Raw genomic sequence first — 27,121 nt, forward strand, 5'->3', positions numbered from 1 at the left:
CCCAAAGAGAGGCCGGCCAGCACTGAGGCTGGAGGCAAATGACACACAAACACACAGAAAAACTGACGCTCACTGTATATGGTTGCATTTTTGCTAAAAAAGCGCCCCTGCCTCTTCAATCACTGTTTCTGAATAAGACTTTCATGTGATCTCTAATGTAACATTTTCTCTCTTGAGAGAGTCTGGTGTTTTCTGTGAACTGCCCCGCTGCTCTAATTTATCCTGCCCACCTATGTGTATTTAACTGAGCCTTCAGGTCCTTATAGAATATGGCCTATGACAGCAGGGGAGATGGAAACTCTTCTCTCCACACTATAAAGTTTCATTGTCCCCTTTCTCATCAGGGAATTGTAGTACAGATAGCATTAAAGTGAACAATACCGCCCGTATGTGCTCCATATCCGCCAGGACAGCCGGAGAATATATCACTTTGAAGAAAAGGGAAGTGGGGCGAGGGAGGATGGTTTAGGACGTTTCTGTCTTTACCCACGCGCCGCATTACCTAGTGGGGTTAAATCACATCACAGGCTATAACTCCACACTTTTTCGCTCGCTTGTCTCAATTGCTCATTCGCCGTCTTTCCATTTTGCTTCCCTATCTCTCCTTCTGTCCCCAGCCGATCCCCGAGGGGACATATGTTGTCGTGCCTCCCATCCTCTGAGGGCTCTGCAACCTGACAACCCAGCAGCCTGTCGTACCCTCTGGGGCCCGGGGTGCTGCAGGTGAAAGTAAATACGGTGCAATACTATAGGCTTGAGGAGTGAAATTGGCTGTGGCCAACACAAGAGTTCAAGACAGGGAACTTGGTTCTCACGCCTGCGTGTACCTGGACGTAAAGCACATGAATATGTGCAAACAAATGGCGATTACACGGGAGTAATGCTGAGAGACCCCGCTGCAGTTGAGTTAAGGTCATCCGGTACGTGCGAGCTGAATGGCTCTCTCAGTGTGCCGCTGCTTCAGACACTCAGCTGACTATTCTTAGCATGGAGACAAGACACTGAAATACTACTCACTGTTTACTGGGCTGCAGCTACACCCGTCTGTACTGGGACTGAGGCAAACACACAGAAAAGAGAACAGGAGAGGGAGCCTTGGCATGATTGCAATGCTTTTTTATTATTATTATTAGTTCATTGAAAAAAAAACATTAATGGCCCAAGAACCACGTGATCACGTGTATGCATCAGATTAAGAAAACTATTTCGGCTATGTGAATTGAGATTTTTTTAAATAAAGTAAGTAGTTGTCGCACTTACAGATCCTCTTACAGATATGACCATTTGGGAGAATTTAGTTCTTTTAGGCCACATGGTTCATTATGATCCTTATTCTGCTGTGCTCATCTATACTCATCCAGTTTTTTCTTTTCTTTTTTTTTCTCAATACCATTACTCTTCCCTAATTCGGTCCATTCATATATTCGTGCTTCCATGCTTCTGTGCATACAGTATATTCTAGCTCCCCCGTCCTAGGACCGGGCTTATGAATCAATATGATATTGATTTTGTGATATGAGTTTTTGTGCAGTCTGGTTATAATAATGACCTGATGGCATCAAATTAAAGTGTCCTAGTCTGTTGTAACAAGCCAAAACATCTAATGTGCGTTGAATGCGACAAGTTCAAACCCTGCCAAGTTTCTATCGTGGTGAAGAAATGTGGAAAGAGGCTTCTTGACCGTCCAATGTGTGCATGCTGAGATCTCAAGGCAATTTTAGTAATGCTGTTTTCTAAGCATAATTAAAGGTAACATAATTAATAATCTTACTACTTTGGACTTCATATGGTCACATTACAAATCTTTCTCCAACCATTTCAATGGTAAATCAGAACGTTGTGGAGAATGTTGGTGCCGAGGCATTTGTTAAAAGATGAGATTTTACTTGAGTCAACGTTTCTCTTTATTGTGGTTTAAGGTATTGCAGAATATTTCTTTTATATTCCCTTCCCTTCTCGTGAATCCATTTGTCACTGCAGCTTTCACCCATCCATCCATCCTTACATCCTCCTTTTCATCCATCACTGCCTCTATTCTTATAATAACCCACCGTTCATTCCTCGTATCCTCACAGCGCTTTCGCACCATCCATGTTTCCCTCTGTGGAGCTGTTTATGCACGTTGTATCTCCTGCCTGCGGTGACCAGGAGGCAGTGTGCCCATGTCTAAGAAGCCCCTGCAGAAAACCCATTGAGTCTGTCTCGCCACGCTCAGACCCGTGGATGTGGTGGACCTGCCGTCAGCATGTGACACGGGGACCGGTTGTCAGACAAAAACCAGTCAAGTGCAAAACTAATCTACCTATCCATTTGTCAGAGAGCAGCAGAGGCAGACAGAGGTGGTATAATTGCGCTCGGTGTTATAAGGATTGCCACCGCTGCTTTCTTTTTGTCACGGTTATGGAGGCCCGGATTTCACAGCCCTTTTTTTTTTTTTTGGGATCGCACCGTCCATCTTTAAGCTGTTTTAGATTGCACAGACATGCTGATAATTGAATGAAAAACAGGTCCCACGTAGGTAGCTGTGTGTGTGCGCGCGTGCATGCGCGTCTGTGCGCGTGTGAGAGGTTTAAAGCATCGGCTGCATTTTATGAGCAATAAGCTGTTGTTTGTGATCCTCTGCGGAAGCATAGATAATGCATGGCTTAGTCAGCAGACGGGTAGCTGCCTATTATAAAGCTGTGATCCGGTTAATTGACTGAAGGGAGGTGAGACAAGTGAAGGGAAGAGGTGAAAGAAAAAGGTTTATTTGGAGAAACATATTGTGATACCATCGTAATCTAGCACATCGTATTTCTCTATGTGCCTGTTTGTCACCCAAGTCAGTGAAACCTGTGACTGGATAACACTTCTGTATTACATTAATATCCTTTCCTTCCTTTTTGCCCTTCTGACCAACGTGCCCGAGTGGTTAAAATGTTAATGAGTTGGATCAGTTTAATAATGTCAGCGCAGCAAGGCTCATCAGTCATTGCTTCATATGGAATAGCATAATGCTGACTTGAACGCACACTCGCTGAAAACTGAGTCGTTATGCCCACAGCTTTACAAACAGCCTCTTTCTCCTCACGTTCATACGTTTCTGTGTGTGTGTACAGTAAAACATTCTTCTACAGCCCGTCGATTTATTCCTTTTCTTACCTTCCTTTCAGAATTCTTCCCGCCTCTGTCGACTTCTAGCGCCGCTTTCCTGTCTGACTCTTTTGAACGTGCTTCTTCTCTCCGGGCGTTTCCCTCTCGGTTTTGCACAGCAGCTCGCTGTCATTTCTTCCTTTAATTCTTGTCTATTTGACAGGGCCCCCCCGCGCAGACTTTTCCACGTTTTTTTTTTTTTTCACACACGTTACAGTACAAACAAGCTTGTGCACACACGCACACACGTGGTAGCGGTGGTGTTGCCGTCTTAGTCTTTGTTACTGTGATGGCGCTGTCATCATCGTCTAGATGTTAGTTTACCTGAGTTGAACAAGATGGCAGAGCATCCTACATCTCTCTGGTATGATATTTGTGTGCGTACTTATTACTAATGTTGTTCAGACATACATTTGTTTACGTGGATTACATTTGGGGAGAAGGTTTAAGGTTTAGTGTAAAGTTGGGGTCACAGTTATTACAAGGGGTAAGGTGAGTGTCAAGGAAATTAGTCTGAGTTAATATTATGCCTAATTTAAAAAAAAAAAAAACATAAATAAAAAAGGAATTTGAGTTTTCAAGAATTCAATCCACTGGAAATCGCAAACTCTGGCTTGGAATCAATAAAGGGAGTTATGCCAACTCTACAGTATGGAAGAGGATAAGGGCGACAAAAAAAAAGTAGTTAGAGCAAATGAATCTCAAAATCAGAATTCTGACTTTTTTCCTCAGAATTCTGACGTTTTTTTTAGATTAATTCTGAGATTAAAGTCAGAATTCTGACATTCTGACATTAATCTTGAAATTAAGATTAAAGTTAGAATTTTTTACTCCGAATTCTAAATCTTGAAATTAATTCTGAGGTTAAAGTCAGAACTAAAAAAAAAAAATTAAAAATTAATTTGCTCTAACTACCTTTTTTTTAGGGGCCTTAATCCTCTTCCGTAGTACAGAGGGTGAATTTCTATTTAATTCAATAGTTTAAATCATACATTTTTTTGCCCATTAGCCTGGAGCTAGAAGGAGTCTAGCATTGCCAATATCACTATGGCCGGTGGCACCACCAAGAGCCGTCTTGAAGCTCAGTGCTGTAAGTTCCCTCTTTGACACTGGGACTGAGGGTTTCACCCGTCATCACATCCAGTCAGTGGTTCTGACTGGGAGCACTGATCATAGCTGCTTTGCCTTTTTGTGAGTTATCTAGTTGTTTACAGTTGCCCGTTTCTCCTGAATTCATCTCACTATATCCTATGTCTTGACATGTGCTGTTGTTAGAAGACCATGAACATTACTCCGTTCATCTACTAGGAAACTCTTGTGTGCATTGATTACAACGTTTATGTTGTAATGATGTGACTTCCAGTTGGAGGAAACCGCTTTCAAAACCAGCAGGATGCATTTCTACATGCTGTCCAGACGGCCCATCCCTACCTTACAAGACGTAACTGCATGTAGGCACATACAGAATCAGTTCCTCTGTAGAACATGCACCTAAACACAACCACATGGTTTCATCAGGCATACAAATCTGAGCTCAGCAGTTCACGCTCTTGTCATGTTCTCAGTCTGCTGAAAGTCCTTGATGCCAGTTTCTCACGACAGTAAATTAGTTAGTCACCCACCAATCTTTCCCAGGAGAAGCGCCGATCCAGATAACACCCTGTGCATCTGTACGTTCTCTCGAGCGGCCTTTCATGTGTTTGTGCGCTGTGTAAGGTGGTTCATTTACATCTTGCGATCCCATTTCCTTTTTCCTCTCAGGCTGTGCTGAATTCAGGTTGAGATTACTCACCTGATTTCCCTTCCCGGGAGAGTGCAGGCTATGGAAGACAAACAACGCGGTCACATATGTGTGTATGTGTGTGTGTGAGTGTGTGAGTGTGTGTTTAAAGCGATATATTTAACTCTGTTGCGTACGTGAGTGCAGTTTTGTCCACTTCTGCATGTCCCTTGTACCCTATACAGCATACAGCGGGCCTCATCCATTCCTAATTAGTGTGTGATCGATAACTGGTTGTTGTGATGCTGTGCGTGGGGAACCGTGTCGGAGCAGGTGAACAGTGACATTTCAGCAGACAGGGATTACTCCGTTGACCTTATTGTTGTGATTAGAATTCAGCCGCTGCTCCCCCCCTCCCCAAGAGATGACCTCACCTTGTTCACACTGCGCCGGGATGCTGGAGGTTATTCAAAACTCCTTCCATCCCCCACCCTCCTCCTTCTCCTCCTCCTCCTCCTCACTTTCTTCTGCACAAGCGTGGCTGCACGTTGCTTTTAAATTATTGCTACATCCATCTTTACATGTTGCCGAATCTTTTGCGCGTATGCCCCGCCGTCGCTAGGCTGTCATCCTGAGAATGCGCTCGCAACTTCTAATACAGCATTCTCTCGCTGCTCTGTGTGTGTGTGTGTGTGTGTGTGTGCAGTGAAGAAGAAAAAAACAAGGGCATAAAGCAATATTTGTGGCAGCTCTGCGTAACATTTTTTACATCCTTTTTTTTTCCCAACAAGCCATTATGATCTGTTGCTTTTATGCAGTCTGCTTAATTAACAGTTCTCAAACGCAGGAAATAAATAAGAACTGTGAGTGGAAAATGAGAGGGTGACATGTATTTTCTTAACCTATTTTTCCTTGTTGTTCCGTCCTTAACTGTGAGTAGGGACCAACACGTCTTTAAAACCTGGTAGAAGCATGGTCTAACTAAAAGAAAAAAGTAGAAAAGTCTTACAGAAATCTCCGTGAACGTTACTGATGAGTTTTTCCATGTTGTTTTTTTTTTTCTACTTTTATAACTACAAACCAAATTAAACTATTTTTACTGTCAGAGCAGAATATCTGAAAAGATGAGCAAATAAAACCAGAAGTGTCAGGAGTGACATGCACCCGGTGGAAGGTTGTGTGTTTCTGTATCAGTAAACAGCGATACTAAAATGGCCACTGGTGAGGCATGAGCTGATCTTAATCTGTCCAAGGACACTTTCCGTCGTTTTGAACTGCTTTTAAACTCCCACATATTCATCCAAGGGCGGCAAGATATTTCTACTTTTTTTTTATGCGCATATTGACAACGCTCACAGCAACAACTGGATGGAAAAACACTGGGTTTGATTTTTACGGCTGCTTTAAACAAGTTTGAAACGAGCCCGGGGGGGTCAGCGGGCTAATCGTTGCTCGCCACATGCACAAAAGGATTTATATTCCGCACCTCTGAAGCCTTTCACACTTTGATATGTTGATTTGTATATAGATGAGCCCAAGAAACACTTTTTTTATCAGGCACTTAGCAGCACAGTTCACAGAAACTTGAAGCAAAACTCCTGACTCCTAAAATCACCCAGTCTGTGTATTTTTGTGCGCGCTGTGCCGTGTTTGTTTGCACGCATTCACTGGTGCTTTCTTATTCCGCGTCGCCGTTCACGTCGAATTGTGGCTACGTGTGTCTGAGGGCTGTAGCTGCAGAATGGCGACTCAAGGTTCCGTCATCTTCGCTGCAGAATCCCTGGGTGACTGGCTCAAATATCTGGGATACAGCCCAGAGTGGCACAGTAACCGTGGTGGCACATAATGGAGCGCCAGCAGCAGGTGAGCGTGCAGGATTGTGGATTTAGTCGCAGCATTTTGGTTCGACTGGAGGGGGGGGGGGGGGGGGGGGGGGGGGGGGGGGGGGGGGGGGGGGGGGGGGGGGGCAAACCTGTCACACCTGTTTGAAGTCGTCCCCGCTTATCAGAGAGTTTTTCCAGCTAAGAGAACACAGTCAAGAGGAGAGGAGAGGAGAGGAGAGGAGAGGAGAGGAGAGGAGAGGAGAGGAGAGGAGAGATCATTAGTTATGACACACACACATATTGGATCCAGGAAAGTGATAATGGTATAATGGTTACAGTAGTGAGAGAGGAGGACAGCTGCGGAGCGATGGCTGTAAAAATGGAGATGGACCGGTGGACGCTCGGACGGCACCAGGGGAGCGTTTGGGGCATCAGAATTCCTCCGTAGCCTCCCACTGCTGCCAGCTTAGCGATAACATGCATGAGTAGACCTCCGGTGAAAGAAGATGGGAAGATGAGGCGAGGGGGAGGATGGCGAAAGCAGGGCAAAATTGATGATTCAAAGGAGCAAAGTGGTCTGAAAGCCTCCCGCATCCTCTCTACCTACCTTCACTCCCCTACATTCCATACGGTTGGGGTGGGGGGTGAGGAGGGAGCTGCTAAGGATGTTAGTGTCCATTAAGATTGCAGCGTGTTTACATAAAATGAACACAGACTTGCGCTGGTTTTACCTCCCACCTCATCTCACCCTCCTTCATAACACACAGACTATGACTCCACATGTTTACTGCTGAACAAGCAATACTTTCAAATGTAAATTAAAAGTGCATTTTGAAGTCTTTATTCCCTATTGAAGTGACACTCTGGAGCCCCTCCACTATCAGTGACCTGCCTTTTCTGTTAGTGAATGGCAAACATATCTTCATCATTAGCTAGTTATTCTCCTGAGCATTAAATGCAGGATAAAGTACACACACTAGTCACCAGTCAGGCTCTGCATTGATGCGCGATCTTGTTGTTCAACTTCTGAATGATTCAGCACGCTCTATTGTACGCTTCATTTGTGGCCGATTCCTTTCGTCGGGGTGGTTTTCTCAATATTCTGCTGATAACGCCCTCCCCTCTCTAACCTCTCTCCCCCTCTCTCTCTCTCCTCTCTCTCTCTGCCAGGGAGCTGTGGGCTTGATGCCCTCATGGCTATTTACCCTCCCAGCCTCTTCAGCTCTGATGGTGCATAGAGCATCAGCGATGGCACAGAGAGCCTGGAGGAAAGAGATGAAGCGAGGGAGACGGTGAATGTAGAATACAAAAGAGTAGAGGGAGAAAAGGAGAGGCCGTGAAAGATGAAAAAAGACACACAAGTGTTCCGCTGAGAGGTTCTGATGAAGGAGGAATGTGACAAATGAAAGGGAGCACATGAGTAGTAATACGCGAGGGCGGGGGTGCTCATCATGTTAGGGAAGATAAGGCCCCCTCCTGGTGTATTCCCTGCCTGAGGTCCTGCTTTTGGACGTGTCTCTGACAGGTCATGCATCTCCGCTAAAGGAACTGGTTACCATTAGCTCTCTGAGTGATCCAGGTTGCATCACCAGAGAAATAATATTCAAACCTCCAGAGTCGGGTTTTTCCGCTGGTTCATTGCATGAATTTGTCTTATTTTAAATGAGCAAAAACCCTGCATCATAAATGATCGCTAATATTCAAATGATGCTCACTCGGGGCAGCTCTGTTATTTTCTGCCTTGCCAATCCACCTGCTCTTACTTAACAGAGCTGAGCTGTGATGACCAAACCACTGTTATTTACCCCATTGTTCTCAGGACGGTTTTATTAATAAATGACAGAAGCAATTACAGAAACCCAACCACTGTTTCATACAACTCCTGCCAGTCTATTCACTGATGATTCTCCCATTAACCGTGCTCTGTGGGTGAATATGTTGTGACACCTAATTTATCCTTTAGGTTAGGGTGACTTATAGTAATAGTTGTGGTAACACGTCAAATTCACCACCGATTTTAGATGCTATTGTTTTTGAATAGTTTTTTCCCTTTAAACCATCTATATCCTCTTGTAAGGAAAAGTGGATAAAATGCAACTGGACATTTTAAACCTTTTAAGCCGAAAATTACATAGTAAAAGTAATGTAATAAGGATGCACAAAGGGATGAAAATGTCAGAGCATAAAAGCTAAAGTTGAACCTGTGAGGACTGCTGCAGTCCGTTAAACGTGGAGGATCCCATTACCCTTCAACAAGGAAACCCAGCCATTAGAAAGGCCATTACAGAACGGTATACCTAATGCTGCATTTGGGTAAAAAGAGCAGGGAACAGTAAATGAGTTTGTGCACACTATTAGTCTTGTTAGGGGGTAATTAGTTTGATTTGCACGCTTTCAGGAACAAGGAAAATAATTAAGTAGACCATTAACTGAAAGGACAGAAACAGTACTGATACTCATGAAACAAATGCAGTACTGTAAAAAGCAGTTCAGTTCCTGCGAGCTGAAACAAGAAATTGAATCTATCCTTCATCAGTGATCGATGTTGTTACAGTTACACAACTTGCTGTGAAAGGTATCAATGAAATCAATTCAGGAGTATTGCTTAAGAATAATTTTAGGCATTACACTGTCTAATTGCACGGGAGACCTCTAGATACTAATCTCCAAAAAACAAACTAGAAAGGCAAGAAGCTGGTGCAGCAACCGGTTTGCATGAGAACACTATAGTGACTACTATGAGCTGTTAAATGAACATTTAACTATCTGAATCATTGTTAATTACATGCCCATTATCTGCAATTACTGTGATAAACTAAGATGCAAAAAGATTGCAGCTCATCTGCCGTGGAGCTCGATAGCTGAATTGAATGTGAAGGCCCGTCACGATTATACCAGATACAGCTCGAATCAAATACATACTGTCAGAGATAAGGGGAATCTGTGCAGTTTAATAGACTGCACAGAGACAATTAAAACTCAAACGCATTACATTTTTATCTGAGAGGCTAAGAAAACCTGATAACATTCCTGCCTTTTAAATGTGTCTTTTGGGTTCAAGCGAAGGACTAAATTACTTATATTAATTATCATAAATTATACAGAAATATGTGCGTTTACATTAGTATTCGTTGCAAATGTGTGTGTATATGTCGGAATCATGCAATTGATGCCTTGCCTTGGCAGCGATGTCCACAAGTGGCACGTGCTGTTGCAGAATCCTTGGAGTGATTCTCTAAGGCATATCACGGGAAGTAATGTTCACACCAAGTAATGGTGTCAGGGTCAGGGTAGTGGTTCAGTTTTTGGCACATCTAACTCACATAGCAGACAGCAGAATTTGGAATTTGTATTCCATCGCATAGCAGCTAAACAGATTTAGTCACATTGTCTCTGTTTTGACCTTAATAGCTGCTTCTGAAATGTTTTAAACTCTGAACGTAATCCAGGGTTTTGTCGGGACAACCAACATCAGCATTACATCATGTAATAGGGTTTTATTGTACGGCGGCCACAAAGTAGCTGCTCTACAGCCTCAGGTCACCACATAGAAAGGATTCCACTGGAGCGAAGGCACAGTCACACTGCCGCCGCTCAGTCCTTCTCCCTTGTCATCTCTGCAATGATGAGTTATGAGGCCACGTCTGACTCCGATGCAGTAGTAGCTCACACCTGACAGTTCAGTAGAGATCAATAATTGATTTAGACAGGGTGCCTCCACCTGCCGGGGGCTCTCTGGCTTCACTTGCACACATGTATTAGCTGAAACACAAGCATGCTTTTTTTTCTCGTTTAATGATCTATACACCATCAACTAAGGGTGGGAAAAACTCACTCACTCAATATGGCGATATATTGCGATATCATAATATCGTATCGTAATGTATCGTATCGTGACTCAAGTATCGTGATATGTATTGTATTGTGATGCCTTTGCCAATACCCACTCCCACCATCAACTCAAGCTTAAAATTGAGTTGTCACTCTGCCACATCACAGCTGATGAGATTTCAGCAGGTGTTTAACTTAGGCAACACCCTGTTGACCTGGATGTCTAAGTGGCTGCCTGTGAGGTCAAACTGTGCAGCACCTGTGCTTTTGCTAGGTTGGTACAGAAACCGGCAGACTACAATGTGATATATATGCCCTGTTTTCCACTAACAAGCACTGAGATGGAATCAGGTGACAGATGTGCACATGTATGAAAAAGATTTGCTGCGATGTAGAGAATAGCCTCCTTTTGTCATATCACCCGTCAACCTATTTCCTTTCTTTTTTCTGTCTCATTCAGTCCTTCCTGGTTTAATTTGCACCTTAAATCAACTCCTGCTGACTCCCTTCTCTCTCCTTCCCCAATCTCTGGATGTTTAGGCATTTATGAGGGGAGGTGGGGAACAGCAGGTGCAAGGCCTGCACAAAACACCAGAGAAGTGATCCAATTTGGTGTGGGCAGTAAATTGTGCGGACATCTGCGCACTGCACGGCGTGGAGAGGAGCACAGGGCGGGGTGGATGCGTATCCTTGCCCGGCTGTACTGCTGACAGGGCACAGAAACGGCAGAGGAAGGGTGCCAGGCACACAGCAGAGAGCGAGAGACCGAGGACTGGGAGGTGACACAGTCTCCATCTTTGTATCAGACTCTTAAATTACCGTGGGTATCTTCATCTACATTGCAGAATGAGATTAGGGGAAGTTAATACAGTTGAGGGTAAAACTAGTATGACCATCATGTAAAACTTTCAGATATCTAACCTGTGATTCATGAAAATGTTCTTCGGGAACAGCGCACGCTCCTGAGCCTGAATCTTTCCTCCGCCCCACAGGACGCCTCCCCAGGCTGAGCTAATTGAACAGATTACAAACCATTCCTTCTTTCCCTCTAATTAGCGTTAGTGTGCCGTGGACTAAATGGGTCTGGAGCAGGCCTCGGCCCCCCAGTCTTGCAGACGATTAAGATCTCCTGCCACAGCGGTGACTGTGGTCATAACTTCATTAATGACTTGGCTGACTTTCTCCAGCTACTGCTGGTCCCCCCCGCCCTCAGAGGGTAGGTCTGGATTTAGCTTCGTTACAGCAACTTCAACTGGATTTTTTATTTAAGATTTCTCAGCTCCTTGTGGAAAAAGAATATATGTATTTTCTGTCCTTTTTTTTCCAGTTTAAACATTTAGATGTAGCCGTATTGGTTTTAATTAATCATGCGTGTCATTACGATCATCCCCTCACGCCTAACTATAGTCTTGGAAACCATCATTTAGATCAGCGCAAGCATGGCTGTAATCAATCCTGATTTCTGTAGAGATCATCAACGTCATCATTAGCGACATTTTCATCTTCCTCAATTTCTTCATCGCCATAATTCTCTTCCTCCTCCCCCCTCAGTGATACTGTTGCCTCCTCCTTTGTCACATTTTTTGTTTCCCCCTCTCTTTCTTTATGTTTATGGCCATATGCACATATTCTGGTCGTTTGTGTAAGTGCTTGTTTGCTTCTTGACGAATTTTACCACTCGATGCTCAATTTAGCCTCAAGAAACCAAGCTAGATTAGACTGATTTTTGTAACTCTGAGTTTGTCCTCGCTTGGCGACAAGCTGTAACCTCCACACACACTACACAGCAGACTGGAACCTGACGTGTTTCCCATTTAAATGAATCTAATCGCTGTGAGTGCTTGTATATGCTCTGGACAAGATTGTTGCTCTCACAATTCATTTCACACTTCGTTAGCAAATGAAATTGTTGGTTGGATGTACAGTATGGAAGGAAAGATCAATATATTACAGGCAGGTATTAGCGGTGCAATCCGACAGAGGCACCGGGGTTCGACAGACTGTGCAAACACAATTACAAAAAACACGATGCGAAGGTGCACAGTTATGCATCGCGGCACACGAACGCGTGCAGACACAAATGAACACACACATGCATATGGTTTCCAAGGAAATGAAGAACAGCCTGAAATTCACACACACACACACTCTCTCCTCTTTGTTCCTGCACTCTTTGCTCACCCACTGATCTGAATGGAGTAAATCATCATTGTGTTTGGGGAGGAGATTGATGGTGGTTCTCGGTGGTTCGGCCACCCATTCTATTTAGAACCACAGGTCAGTCGGCCAGTTAAGGAGCCGACCTCTATTGTTGCCATCTGACGTCTCTATTCATCATCACACGGTCTGCATCCTGCTGCCGTCGTCTCCAGGCGCAAACTGCTTTGTGTGGCACTTTGTGTACGTGTTGAAGAAAATGCGGGGGAATGCGCAGGGTGGGAAATGTGATGATAAATAGCATAGGATGATCTCACATTACACTGTCACTATAGGAACGTTGTATTGTCACAAGATGGTCAATGTTATTGACTTTGCCTGTTGGTGGCCATAATGTTATGCCTCATTGGCTTATATGTTTATTTAATTGTAAAATATAAGACAGGAGTATGTTTCAGAAAAATATCAATCAGGCTTTCCTCATATGAAGCTCACACATGTTTGTGTCATCATGTTTGTTTCACCACCATGCCCATTAAGGCCATGTCCACGGTTTAATTATACTCCCCAGTCACCGCATTCATGTTTTTTTTTCGCTTGCTTTGCTAGACGTAGACTGACACGTGCGCATAACCGGAACAAATTCAAATTTGCCTGGGTTTCGTGAACTGAACAGGCCACTCGTCTGCAATTATAGTGTTTATGTTTATTCATTCATTCGTCGTGATAAGAGCAGTGATTGTTTGAGGCGGGAGGCGTGCAGTGGAAGTGGCCTTGCCGTTGACTCGCTTCATAATGTCTTTGTTATGAGCATTCTCTAGCAGAAAAAAAAAAGCAAACACCTGAGGCTGAGCCTAGTTTTTCTTGTCACCACCGGCTATTCCTGCAGTTGTAAAAATCTGGACATATAGTCACAGTTTTGAGAAGGCATGCGTCCTCCTACAGTGTAAATATTTGTGTACTGTACATACAAGGATCAGGCATAAAATCATGACCTAATATTGTGTAAGTCTCTCTTGTGCTTCCAAAACAGTTGTGACTCATCAGAGAATTAACATGGGTCTCCTGAGGGTGTCCTGTGGTGTCTGGCAACAGGATGTTGTTAGTGGGTTGAGGGCAGGGGGCTCTGTGGATCAGGTTTGTTCCAGTGCATCTCACAGATTAATGATGGGAATTCTGGCTCTTTTTAGAGAGCCAGTTCTTTTGGTTCAGCTCACTAAAAAGAGTCGGGTCTTTCGGCTGCTAACTGACTCCTCAGACTTTTCTGTTGCTTAAATGAATTTATTACCAAACTTTCTAATTCATGTAGTTTCTGTCTCTGCCTCCAGTTCGTACACTGCTCAGTGTGGACGCACAGACGCCACCATCATACACCTTGACCAATCACGTTCAGAAACAAAGACAAAAAAATAAATAAAAAATCTGAAGATCTAAAGTTTTTTTGAGTTGCTCCTAAGGAGCGCCACATTTCGATGCGCACTGTAACACACTAACAAACAGTTCGCTAAAACAGAATGGGTTTTGTGTCTCACTTACTCTGTCAAATTGGGTTGAGGCACATGGTAAGCCTTGTGATGCTCAGGAGATTCCTTTATGTAAGAAAATGACTTCCAGGGAAAAAAAAAAAAAAAAAAAGTGCTATAATCCTGTTATCAAAATCCTCTGTACACAAGACTGAACAAGAGAGACAAAGAGACCCGCCCCGCCCCAATCCTTTCCAGAATAAGTTGGAGAGTGTTCACGATTTTCAATTTAACCTTACATGCAGGCGTCAGTGTCTTAGAGCCCAGACTCCTCTTGACGTGAGGTAATAGATATGGTATGGATTGTATGCGGGAGCTATAGGAAGACATTTAAGAGGTACATGCGTTGCAAGGTCTAAAATGAAGTATAAAGATTTCTTTCATGACAGCCAGCACTGGGTCTTCTTTATCTGAAGTAGACGTGACACTGTGCGACCTGGGTGTTGAGTCTATTGTCTGGCTTCTCTTGGCCCCCGTGTTTCTCATAACCAGCCGGGACATATCCCATCTGCAGGTCTGGCCTTGTATAACAGTCGTGTTTCTGACGCTTCATTTTTCTGTCATCTGTTTTGGTCTGAGCTTTATTTCAAGGTGAACTCCCCCCCCTCCCCCCGGTCTCTGGGAAGACTGGGGGAAGAGGGAGAGAATCCTCCAAGGTCACTTTCTGTGTCTCTCCGTCTGAGTTGGTGAGTTCCTGACAAGGCAGAGACAGGTCCAATTTCTCACTGACTGTCAGGAGCTACCTGTTTTTTAAACGCCTGTGAGACAGATATAAGCAGAGGAAGATGTTGCCTGACTTTTCAGTATTATCTGAGGGGCATTCTTTTCTCCAGCCTTATCTCTCTGTCAGTAATGGGCCTTCGGTGATTCCTGCCAGATATCTGTTGCGGATGGACCGTTCGCCAGGCAGTTAGAGCAAAGCATTCCCAGATACTGTAGATCTAGAGCGGGCTATTTTTTCCACTTGTTTCTTAGCCCTCAGTGATTGGTAAATCCCTCTGAGTGGCAGCTTGACAGACGCCGCACCTCTGCTTCTTAGTAAAGTGGGAAGCAAAACAAAAAACGCAGGAGTGATTGATCCGGGGCGCTGGGAGCGCTGCGCGGTGAACTTTCTTTGACCACCTACTCAATCAAAAGTGCAGTAAAAGTCATCCTGTTCTTCAGGTGTGATGAAGACGTGCGTCAGAGACCTTTGATGTGACAGATTACGGACGTCTTCATCTGGCCCTCCTGACTCGGAGCTCGTTTCTGCTTTTATTGTTTCGCGGAACAATTCACTGAGGGGAAGGATGCCATGTCAAAACTGCTTTTAGGGTCTGTGATGCTAAAGAGAGATGGGAACTTCAAAGACGATGACATATGTGTGTGTGTGCTTGTGTGTGTGTGTAAAAGTGACCCAGTCAATGTTGGCCTCCTGTTGACAAATCAGTGATAAGGTAATTGCCTGGTGAGCATATGAATTTACAGTGCCGACATTCTTCCTGAGATAAAACCACCAAAAGTAGTTTATCCTCCTTAAAGGCATTCACTTAAAATCTACAGCTCTACACTTGACTTCACTATGACCGATTAATGTTTGGGGAATTGGGGAGGAAAGGCAGAGGGAAGGGCTGATAAGAGAGTTGAAAGCGGCAGTGGAGGAATGGAGTGGTAGCAATAGGCGAGACTCCCGCTGCCTCCTCTTTGGGGAGATCCCGGCCAGTGCTGTCCCTTCTGCAGCGCAAGGAGAGACTCAGCCAGGGGTCTTTGAAGTACTGCTCTGTTATTACATGGATGAACTCCTTTGTGCTGCTATTATACATTCAACGCACCATATCTGAAGACAGCTCCCATCCTTCAAACAACTGCGAATCAAGGCAGCGCCCAGCAGGCCGTGCAGAGAGCGGAGAACGTTGTGAGTCACTGAACAACATCATTGTAGTAAGACGCGGCGCTTTTGTATTTCCGAAATGTTTGGCTTCCCGCTCAAGTGACGCACAAGCGGCTCCAAATCAAAACACTTGTTAGACAATTTCTTTGGGCTACATTTTTACTCCTGCTGTGGGTGAGATTGGTTCATCATTGACATTTAACTTGATCTCCGTTTTGGAGTATGTAAATTGCCAGCTGCTGCAAGAGGAAACAGAATGCAACATGAAGCTATCGTGCCATGTTGGTGTTAACCCCTGTTCAGCTCTGAGACTGCAGCTGGCATCTTTGTGTGCGTGCGTGTGTGCGATAAGTCACTCGCTGTCATCTCATCCAGTTAGAGCGAGTCCCATTGTAAGAACCAGATTAGAAAAGGCTAAAAGAAGAATCGCATCTGGTGCAGTTATGCTGGAATAAATGAAGTTTATCGCGCCATGTGAACGATGTTCTCTAATTCAGGGTGGCAATTAGCAATTATTTGCTTTATTGATTAATATGTAAATGGTTTTCTGGAATCATCAATCATTTGAAACTCTTAAGAACAAATACTTTTGCAATTGCTTTTTGGTGCGACCAACAACCACAGAATCTAAACATTGGCGTCATGTGAGAAGGGAAGCGGATCTTAACATCTCAGTAGCTGGAATCAAGGAGTATTTTGTGCTTTAAAAACACCTGAAATGATCAATATATCTGTGAGGATCCTTAGTCAGCCAAGTCATAGTCCATAACAAAACTAAAACAAAGGAAGCTGGATTTATTTTAGTTTTTCTTAAAGATTCACCCGAGTGGCTTCTTTGGTTTAAAATGACTGGTGGGGTTAGACTGGAGTCTAAGTCTTTATTTGGAACACATAGTCAGGATCGGCAAACGGAGAAACAGTTTGGACCCCTTGATAAGACAGGAGTTGCCAGATGGCAACCTTTTGGCATATTTTGTAAGGACAACTATGAACCCTCTTAAACCTATCAAGGCCCTACAGTGCATTTAAAATACTCCGCATATCTCCCCTAGCGGCCCCGTTTTATCTACCCTATGACTGATTTCACTAGTTTAGACTGTGTGTCTGTGTGCGTGCTTTGAGGGCGCGGGGGTTAGCACACATAATTCTTTGCCTGGGGAGCCCAAGAACCTGGGATTGCCAGTGGTGATGCCCACATAGATGATAAGGGTCTGTTCAGATTTACTTGGATGGTATAATCTTTTCCACAAACGTTGGTCTCAACAAACTGCCGAAAACTCTGAAAGGATCAACAGATTATTAGAATATTCACAGAAAATGCTTCCAATGATTCACCTTTACCGCAAATGAATGTTATTTCACAATGAAGCTTTCAATTTTCCATGTTTGTTGACAATGTGTTGATGAATGGCTGCTGACGATAGTCATTTTTCACTAGTCTCTCTACCCCCTTAGACAAAATCTGGAAAGTATTGGCTTTATAGTCCATATGTTTTTAACTTTAAATGTGTTTAGATTGGTAGGGATCCTTGCAGCTTTAATAACATGAATGTCACCAAGCAACATGCCATCTTTGATGTGTAGGAGTTTGATGGTCAGCTTGCCCTTTCTGCTGCAGCTAAATGGTAGTTATACTTTTGTAGGCCTGTATTAAAGGTCTAACTATTAATATAACCGTGTTGTTGGTTATTCTTGCCTGCAGATTTGGTTTTAAAGCCCGTTTAAAGTGGCCGCGGGGCCTACTAAATCACTTTAACGCACCTTGGTGTGGACACGACCTCAACACAGGCTAAACCCTGCGTCTGGGTTCGATGCCGGGCTGCTGCATTAGATTGCTCCAGGTTGTAACGCCAATAAACAGGTGTATAATGAAAGTATTTTAGCTATAAATGTGTTAGAGCTCTGAGTGGTCTGTATCGGTGAAATAAAACAGGTCTGGACGCGACCGTGTATAATAATTCACCTGGATTCTCCCGTCTCTCCACCGCTTGCAAGGTCAGTGGGTGCAGAAGGCTGGGCTTTAAGTTGTGTTTTGTCGTCGTCACTCCTCTGAGCAGAAGGCTGCGACAGAGAGAGTCGCCTCAAACACAAGACCTGTGCCGGGCACGAAGCCGCACGCTTGTCCTGCGCTTAGTTTTTGAGCCGCGTTTCTCGGTTTTAACTGGGAGGTAGATGCCGGCTGCTTGTGTGAAATCTCCGAATCGTGCGCAAGCCCACAGTATAAAGAGGGACGCACTTTACTCAGAGGCTATTTATTTCCCAGCTGACGTGGGAGCCGGAGAGCGCAGGCTGAAGTGTTCGCTGGCTGGGCATCTCTGCGTGTGTGCGCGACGGGGAGGAGAGGAAGCGTTGACCTGCCGGGATTTTGAGACATCCGCGTTATTATTTGAAAAGAAAAAGAAAAATTCTATCAGGACTCAGACTCCGGCTGGCTCTTCCCGTGGACAGACTAGCCCACACACTCAGAGCGATGACTGCTCTGAATTATCCACCGGCTCTCTGTAATTTCGCCAGCGAAGCCAGCCTCGCCGCCACCCGCCCTTAGAACTGAGCTGCTGTGAAACAAGTCAGCGCCGTCGCCGTTGTCTAACAGCTGGGATTTACACTTTACAATGTCTTGAGGCGCGGAAGGGACGCTACAAAGATGATGGCAGTGAGTATCGGTTCGTTTTAAATGGCTGTCATGTTGCATCCAGGCTACTTCTGGCTCGCCTCCCGTCGTTATTCGTGCGGGCTGGGACTTTAATTTTGACCGTTTGTGGTGTAAATTCAACTGGGGAGGGGGAGGTCAGCAATAAGTGGGTGACATCCGCCGTGTTATTGTATGATATTGGGCGTTTCTGCCAGCGCTGTTGCCAGGGGGGATATCAGGTTCCTCCTGGGACTTTTTTTTGGGAACATTACATCATTTGAGTAGCCATATGAATGACTATGCAGATTGAAGAAACACCCGGCGTATCCAAACGTTTCTAACCCCGAATGGCGTGTCTTTGGGCAATTGGAATATGTATCTCCTAAATGACCAGTGTGTGCCAGATGTGATCATGCAACTGTCATCCGTGGAGAAACGCCACTTATAGTGAGCTCGATGCAAAAGACAGGGCGTATGCGATGATGCCCTTTTTTGCGAGCCACCCAGAGAACGGCGGGCGGAGTTGTGAGTCTCTTGACATAAATTAAACGCCCCCCCTTCAAAAAAAAAAAAAAAAAAAAACACCCGCCCGGCTGCGGGGTGGAGGTCGGTGCAGCTGTCAATTTGCATGCATTTTGTTGGCCAAATCCAGGCTGCATGGGCTGCCTGCGCTTCGGTTAATCCCACAGCGGATCAGCTTTGCCGCTTCAGCCTGCTGTCTTGCAGCGCCTTCCTCTCTCTCTCTCTCTCTCTCTCTCTCTCTATTATACACACTTTAGTCTATTACATTATTTTAATCCGGCTCATGTGACCACCGCGTATTTACACGATAAAACCTGGAGCCTGAGCGCTGTTTGGAGGCTGCACAGATCGGGATAATAACACTTCAAGAAAGGGATCGGTGGCCGAGATTTGAAACGCGGTCGCAGTTTGGACGCTCAGTTTCCACTCAGTCTTCCCACGCTGGAGAGGAAAAAAAAAAAACCCACCCGGTTCCAGAATCCGGGTTTTTATAGCACTTAAAGAAGGGGAGGGGGTGACAAAGCCAACATGACAGGCTGGTTTTCACACCCCAGAGGAGGCTGGTGACCGTTCCAGCGCGTTTCATGATCACGCCGGTAAGGTTGTTCTCCTCCGTGCTGACAAACTGGTAGCCTACAACATGATAAAATAAGAAAGAAAATGTGCCATATTGCGCGTAAATACCACCTTATTCATGGGTTCATTTGAGTCATTTTGCTGTAGAAAACGGGTTCAAGCTATTCGTGACTATTAGGCCATAAGTAGGCTGGTGATGTTGTGTGTCCTTAAGTCCTTCCCCCCCTGTTTAGCTGCAACCCCTAAGAGGCTCCAGGACTTTTTCATGTCAAAAACCACATAGCTTGTTGAAAATGTTTCCATTCTGCTACATGTTATTACTGTCTAGACAAACGAAAGACTAATCACATATTCTGGCTGTGGTCTGGTTTATTCAGGGTAGTAAAATAATACTGTGATTTAACTCTGCCACTAGAGAGACTCTAAAGGTCCCAATACGTCAGCGGTAATGCAATATGTTGCCAAGGTTTTTTGGGTAGGTAATGACCACCAGCGATCGCACGAAGGAAAAACATTTGACTTTCACGGCCCCCGGTTGTGTAGCTATCTGCTGCCAACCTCGTCTCTGCAGCAGCTTCCCTTCTGTCCTCTTTGACCTGTTAGTATTTCAAAGAGAAATTCAAGTTCCTCAGCATAATAGTGGTTTTATGCCTCTACGACACATCAGCACTTTTCGTATCTCTAAGATGCTGAGTCACATTGCCTTCCCTGGCGTAGATATTTTCTGCACCGTGCTTTGACGTCAAGAGACGGTGCCTGCACAGGTGCGATCCACATGCCAATAAAGATTTTTGTCATTAGGATTAGGATTTTGCCATTTCCCTCGGTTGGTTCTTGGCAAAGGTATACTATACCCACGGTGCAAACCGGCATTCTTCATAATGAATTTATTTTCCGGAGCAGCTCATAATTGTGGTCACGTAGGAACGTGTCGTTAATTTCTTTCCGCCCTGAGAGAAATTTTGGTGCTTGTTGCTTTTCATTAAGTTTTAAAAGTGATGAGGTACTGTGATTGCGCTTTCCTGTGGAGGAAAGACCGATAACTCTGCAAGAGAAGGTGCAGCTCAGGTGGAGATTTGTGGAGGGTTGTAAACAATGGGGAGTTTTCATTAGCTGTGAACAGTCAGTCTGTTGGGTGATTGGGGCTCTGCGGGGACCACCAGGGTCAAGGTTAGAGACCAGCTCCGGGCTCATCTGTTCATCTCGCTGTGCTGGTGTGCCGTGCATTGACGAGTTACTGTCATTCACTCCCAACCCTCATAACACCCTGCTTTGTCCCCGTGGTGCTGTGCAAATGTAGCAGTGGGTGGTGGGATATTATTCTGACACATCCAGCACAGCACACGGACTCCGCCTTAACTGTGTGTGTCAAGTGTTGCACAAGCCCTTCCACACACATACTGTACGTATGCACATTTACCAATAAAGAGGAATGTAAACGCAGTGAAGTTTAGCACAGTCTGGTGGGTGTTTGACGGTTCAGAGCAGCACATTCATGGGGAAGAAGTCTGAGGAACAAGCCTAAAAGAGACAGTGACTGCAGAATTCTGTGCAGAAAGGAAGTTCCTGCGGGACAGGAAGTGCTGTGGTTGTGGTTGCCCGTCTCAAACCACAACAACGGTGTGACTAATCTAGTTCTACACACTTCCCTAAATTCTCTTTTTATTTCCTTCTTTTCCTTCTTCCTTTTCTCCCTCTACAGTCCGGCCAACAATATGTCTCCCACTTGTCCTCATTCTCGTTCTCTGTTCTGTTTCGTTGCAGGATTACCGGGAGGATGGCATGGACCTGGGGAGCGACGTGTCCAGTCGTTCCAGCTCAGAGTCTAACTCCAACAAGGTTACACCTTGCTCCCCTTCTCTTGACCTAGCCACTTTGGAGGACTACAAATCCTCCCCCTCTCTGGACCTGGTTACTTTAGAGGACTATGAGGAGGACGAGGACTACCAAGAGTACAAGAAGAAGGTGATAGAAGAGTGGGAGAGTGAGTATGGAGAGGACTACACCTCTCCACAGCCTCCCGGGCAGGGGGAGGGCAGAGGAGACATTGTGAGCGTCGACAACACCGGAGAAGGCTACAGGAAGACAGTGAACAGTCGCAGCCTTGCCGAAGAATTCCAGGATGTGAAGACCGCCCCGCCCCTGCCGGCCCCCGGCGGACGCACTGCCACATCAGTGGCTGCTGTCCCCGAGGAACTGAAACAGAACGGCAATCTGATTTTGCCCAGGAGCAACCGGCTCCACTCCCCCGAAAAACCACAGGGGGGCACAGGGACTCCCAAGCCCAGCCACCGCAGCCCCAGTCAAGGCAGGTGGAGCCGAAGCAGTGGCCGGGCTGGTGGCGGTGGTGGTGGCGGTGGAGGAGGAGAAGGAGGCGGCGGCGGAGGAGGAGGAGGAGGAGGAGGAAGTGGTGGTACTGGGGGACTGGTGCGAGGATACAGAGAGCAGGAGAATGTAGAGGAAGAGCCTCTGCCAACCATGGACTGGGCAGCTCTGGAGAGACACCTGGCTGGGCTGCAGTGCAGAGAGCAGGAGAACCATAACCTCAACCACAACCAGAACATGGGCAAGACCAACTACACCTCAGTGAGTGTGCAAATTTGTATCCATGTTGTTTTTGTGAGTTCCTGCATGTTTGTATGATTTCCGCGTATGTGTGTCAAAGGTCACGTCACACATAATCCAGCAGTTATCCATGTCAGATGGACCCTGGAGACACAAAGTTGGGTTAGCTGGAGTGAGGAGGAGGGATTAGTCGGCTAATGTGGCGCTAAGCTATGTGGCCCTGCGATTAACCTGACCATCACGGAAGTCTACACAGCTGGAGGGGGAGTGGAGGCTGTTGAGAGAACAGCAAGGGGACGGGGATTCAATGCGTTTAGCAGCCGATTCTAACAGATATCCCCAGGAATTACTTTTATTCAGAGATTTAGAAACTAGACTGAGAAACTCTGCCGTGTCATCAGCATTATTATTGCTAAGTGTCTACTCAGCAAATTGTTTTAATTGTCTGATTACTGTTGACAGTCTTACAAGATTTGTTGCTGACCTTAGATAATTAAGTCTGCGTAACCTAATTTGTAAAAATTGGATGTGTTCTTTGTTGTTGTCATGTGGCGTTTCCACCAGAAGAGGTCAGTGTTGCACTGACAGTCTGCGCAGAGCTGCTGGAAGCCACACCAGCTGCTCTGGCATTAAAGGTTGTTGTGATTCACTTGCAAATTTATTACACCACTTAATTTAAATTGCAGTCTGAGCCAGAGTTTTACGGTTTATTAGGCTGTGGGTCCAAAAGGGTGTAGCTTTAAAATATTTAGGGAGGAGCAGGAGAAAATTGTTTACAGCAGCCAGAATTTCATTGCCAGCACTTAGCTCTGTCACAGAGGAAGTGAGGGCAATTTTTTTTTTAAAAATAAAGCTGAATTGGAGTTCTCTATTGATATGCGAGCACCCAAGATCTTTTCCTCGGTGCACACACACACAATGGCTCCGGCCAGTGCCATTGTGTGTGTGTCTTTGTTTGTCTGTCCCGGAGGCCCCCTCTGTCTTCCTGAGGCATGTCAGGAATGCAGGGGGAGAAATGGGGGATGAGAGGAAGGAAGGAAGGAAGGAGGGAGAAAAGGACAGGAAGAGGAGCAGGCTGTTCAGGGCCACGCGGCTACGGTACCGGTGTCAGCGCTCATTACCTGCTGGCCATGTTAAACGGGAAGATCAGGTGGTTTAGTTTGTGTAAAGACGTTCCCTCTCCATGGGCGGTGGAAGAAAATCTCTGGGAAGAGAGCCTCTGTCTCCGCATGTGGCCGCTATCTTCTGCATGCACACGGAAACAGACATTTCGCACATATGCTCCTCACCATTGACATATTCTGCGTCTCTGCTGGCGTCTTATGTGTGTGTGCATCTAGGTATGCTGGGCCCCGTTGCAGCAGATAGAGACGGAGATGATAGCGCCACGGCGTCCCGCTGAGTCTCAGAGTCTCAGTAAAACCCGGCCTCAGGTTTCGATGGTCTAGATAAGAAAATCGAATTAGCCGTGTAATCCCACCTAAGCGGGGCGCACAGAGCAGATATGCTATGAAAGATAGAGGACACAAGATCATATCCTGGACAATCCCACTCTTAAAATTATTTTGGTGCCTTAGATGTTGGTGTTTTGGATCATATTGGAACAGCCTATTACTCAGATCAAATTTGACCTTTTGGTTCATGTAGCTGATCTATCGCTGAGCTTCCACATGTGTAAAAGGAGGGACGATCTTAGTATGGACCCTCTGCTAACCTGCCCTACAATAGCAAACAAGCAGTCAAGTGGCAGTTCAGGAGACATCCCCACAAGACATTAGGATTTCTTTCCGTGTCAGGGGTTTTCTGGGTATCCTAATTCGCAAATTTGCTGGATTTAGCAGACACCCTGGAGAAAATAAGGGCAGAGATGTTGCTTTTAAAATGCTGTTAAATATTTAGACATCCACTCACGCGGGACCCGGCAGAGAGGCAGAGCGTGCGTTCGTATGTGCGGGGCGGTGTGTCTGTCTGGTAATGTTGCCGGGGTCCGGAGGGATGGAGATATTCGTGCTTCAGCAGAGCTTCAAAAGCGTCTGTGCTTTGAGAGAGACGGGACACCGCGGAGCTCAAAGCTAATAGTCTGTGGTGGTCACTGAAGTGCCCGGAGACTGGTTTAGCTGTGCAGTGGGGGACAGCACAGACTTTGTGTGAGAAATGTGAAATGCCTTTCTGCGTTTTGGATATTCATACATCTTCATGTCAAAATAGCTGGTAGATTGCAGCGTTAAATGACAGAACCGCCCCCTGGTCTTTGAAAAGTTTTATTAGGCTTTTTATTTTGCAGATTGCCGTTTGTCATGTGTCAGCCGTCCCTCATGCTGTTTCGTTCCCCCGCTCCGTATTGTGTTAATGAGTGAGTCGTATTCTTGCAGGTGTGTTTATTCAGGGCGTGGCTCCTTCCAGCTGTAATCTCACCATCTGCCTGCAGGCTGCGGCTGTGGGCTCAGGAGGATTCACAAGGATGAGGGTTCACGGCGACCTGCTCGTAATTTGTTTCTAATGAACTGTGGAGGCACGTGGCAGAGAGCGACGCACAGGGACCCCAAATACACCAGGGTTAACTCTATCTCCAGCCCTCTATTTTCCTATGCGCGCCTGGAAAATTAACAATAACATTATTCTTCCTATCCGCTCTTGAGGTTAAAAAGGCAGAGATGGGGCCAGGCTGCATTTATGGCTGTCCATACTCAAAAAAATGTACCTATGTGTTTTCTGAGGTGCACACTAGTGGAAAAATATGCCTCCAGGCTGCTTCTTTTTCAATCTCAGTCTGCACACACCCAGGCTTACGCACATCATCTAAAAACACCCCGTGGGCAAACTCTAGTTATAAAGGTAGGGCTTGTGTTGAGACCTGCAGCACCACTCCCCCTTTAGTCTTTCTCCCTCACAAAGATCTGCTGAACTTGTCGGAGGATTTACTTCACATGTTGGCGCAGAGTTTCATGAAAAGCGTTGAGCAAACACCATTTCAAATACAGTCCAAGCTTTGTGAAGTCGGAAAAAAACAACTCCCTGGGACATGATTATTTTAACCGAAGCGTGAAGTTTGGAACACTGATCAGGCATAACATTACAACCACCTTCCTAATATTGTGCAGGTCTCCCTTGTGCCTCCAAAGCAGTTGTGACTCATTAGATAATTGGATTGTGAGGGTGTCCTGTGGGTCCTGTGGGTTCAGGGTTGTGGCTGTTACTTGGTTGGTTTGAAATCTGGTGAATTTGGAGGCCAGGTCAACACATTCTGCTGTTTTTCTCGCTTTTTGAGTTGTTCCTAAATGTATTTTTTTGTGTGTGTGTGTGTCTGTGTCAGGCTGCATCCTGCTGAGGATGACTGCTGACATCAAGGAGTGTCATTGCTATGGGGCGGGGCTACCTAGTGTGGTCTTGGTCTTGCCAGGTCCTAACGTTTCCCATTAGAACATGGGTCTTCAACGCTGGGTCCGCGACCCCTAGGGGGTCCATGGAGGTACTGCAGGAGGGTCGCAAAATCTTTGATTGGTTGATTTTTTTTAAATTTCCTCAACAAATTCAAATTTCTTTAAATATACATTAACATGAATCCAACATATTTCAGTAAAGGGATAAATGGAGGTAGAAGACATTATCTTTCAGTCAGCACTTCACTCATTCAGCGATACAGGAGGTGCCTTAACACTTCGCCGTTTCACACAGAGACCTGTCAATCTAAGATTCCTTTGTTTGAAATAAAAAATAAATAAAAATTACACGCGTATTATTTATGTAGCTTAATATTGAATGAAAAATGATAAATATATCATTTATAAATAGCACTAGGCAGGGTTTAATATAGAACACATATAGTAGGTAGGCGGTCTCTACTTAATCTCTCATCAGCATCAGAACATTGTATTGTCACAAAATAATGTTATTTACTGTGATTAAAATAGGGCAGGTTATTATGCCAGTGTTACCTGACGCCTGCTGCTACCTGTTAGATTAAAAACTGTAAAACATCATCTGCCTTGTAAAAGTACTCGACCAGTGTGCCATTTCCCGCTGCCAAACGAAGGAGTACGTTCCTGAACAACCGATTAATGGGAAAACGTTTCTCAAGCACGCCGTATAAACAATAAAACGGCCAGCAGCCAAACCAGATGGCACAAGTGTGCAGCGCTTCGCCCCCAAGAAGCACTCAAGGGCTGTGGAAAATAAAAGGGTGAGATGGGACTTTCTCTATTTCCATCTCTCCTCCCTGTGTGTTTATGTTTAAGTTGAGCGACTGGATGTGTACGCCACCCTCCACTAACAACCTAACTACTACCTTCACCCAGAACTCAGACTGTGCCACGTAGGAGAGGGAATAAATTGCAGGTTTTAAGAAGTCTTGAGCGCAGTTATAGTGGATATAAATAGGCTGAAAAAAAATTCAGGGGGGAAAGAAGTTGAAGAAGAGTTTGCTTCTGACTGCGGTAAACAAACCTCAAAAGAGAGATGAATGTGAAATGTTGGAAGGGGACTCACGGGTCACGATGAGGATAAAGCAGAGCCCAGTGGGGAATGAATGTGGGAGAATATGTAGTCAGCGTCTAAATTAGTAGGAAGTAGGAGGAAGTTTCAAAAATTGTGGAGTAAGGCTTTAACCAGGTGTGGAGAGTTCCTGCTGAGACTCATTCAGCCCTCCAGGCTTAACCACTGCTCCCCGTGTGTGGCTGTGGCCACGAATGTGCCGATACCAGCTGAAACTCGCCCGGCCCACTGCTCGTACACACACACACACACACTCCATATACAAACTCCACTGTCTCC

The 27,121-nt window shown here is 45.3% G+C and overlaps 1 protein-coding gene across 1 annotated transcript in view; it reads left to right on the forward strand.

Annotated features, from left to right (window-relative positions):
• The window catches only part of schip1 (schwannomin interacting protein 1), a 195,156-nt gene that overhangs the window by 141,067 nt on the left and 26,968 nt on the right, over positions 1–27,121 (forward strand). The window contains exon 9 of the mRNA XM_047593814.1: positions 21,551–22,372. Within this exon, the coding sequence (XP_047449770.1) occupies positions 21,551–22,372 (822 nt within the window). The remainder of the gene's footprint in view (positions 1–21,550; positions 22,373–27,121) is intronic.

The sequence above is a fragment of the Mugil cephalus genome, chromosome 9 (assembly GCF_022458985.1).
Source record: "Mugil cephalus isolate CIBA_MC_2020 chromosome 9, CIBA_Mcephalus_1.1, whole genome shotgun sequence".
Taxonomy (NCBI): domain Eukaryota; kingdom Metazoa; phylum Chordata; class Actinopteri; order Mugiliformes; family Mugilidae; genus Mugil; species Mugil cephalus.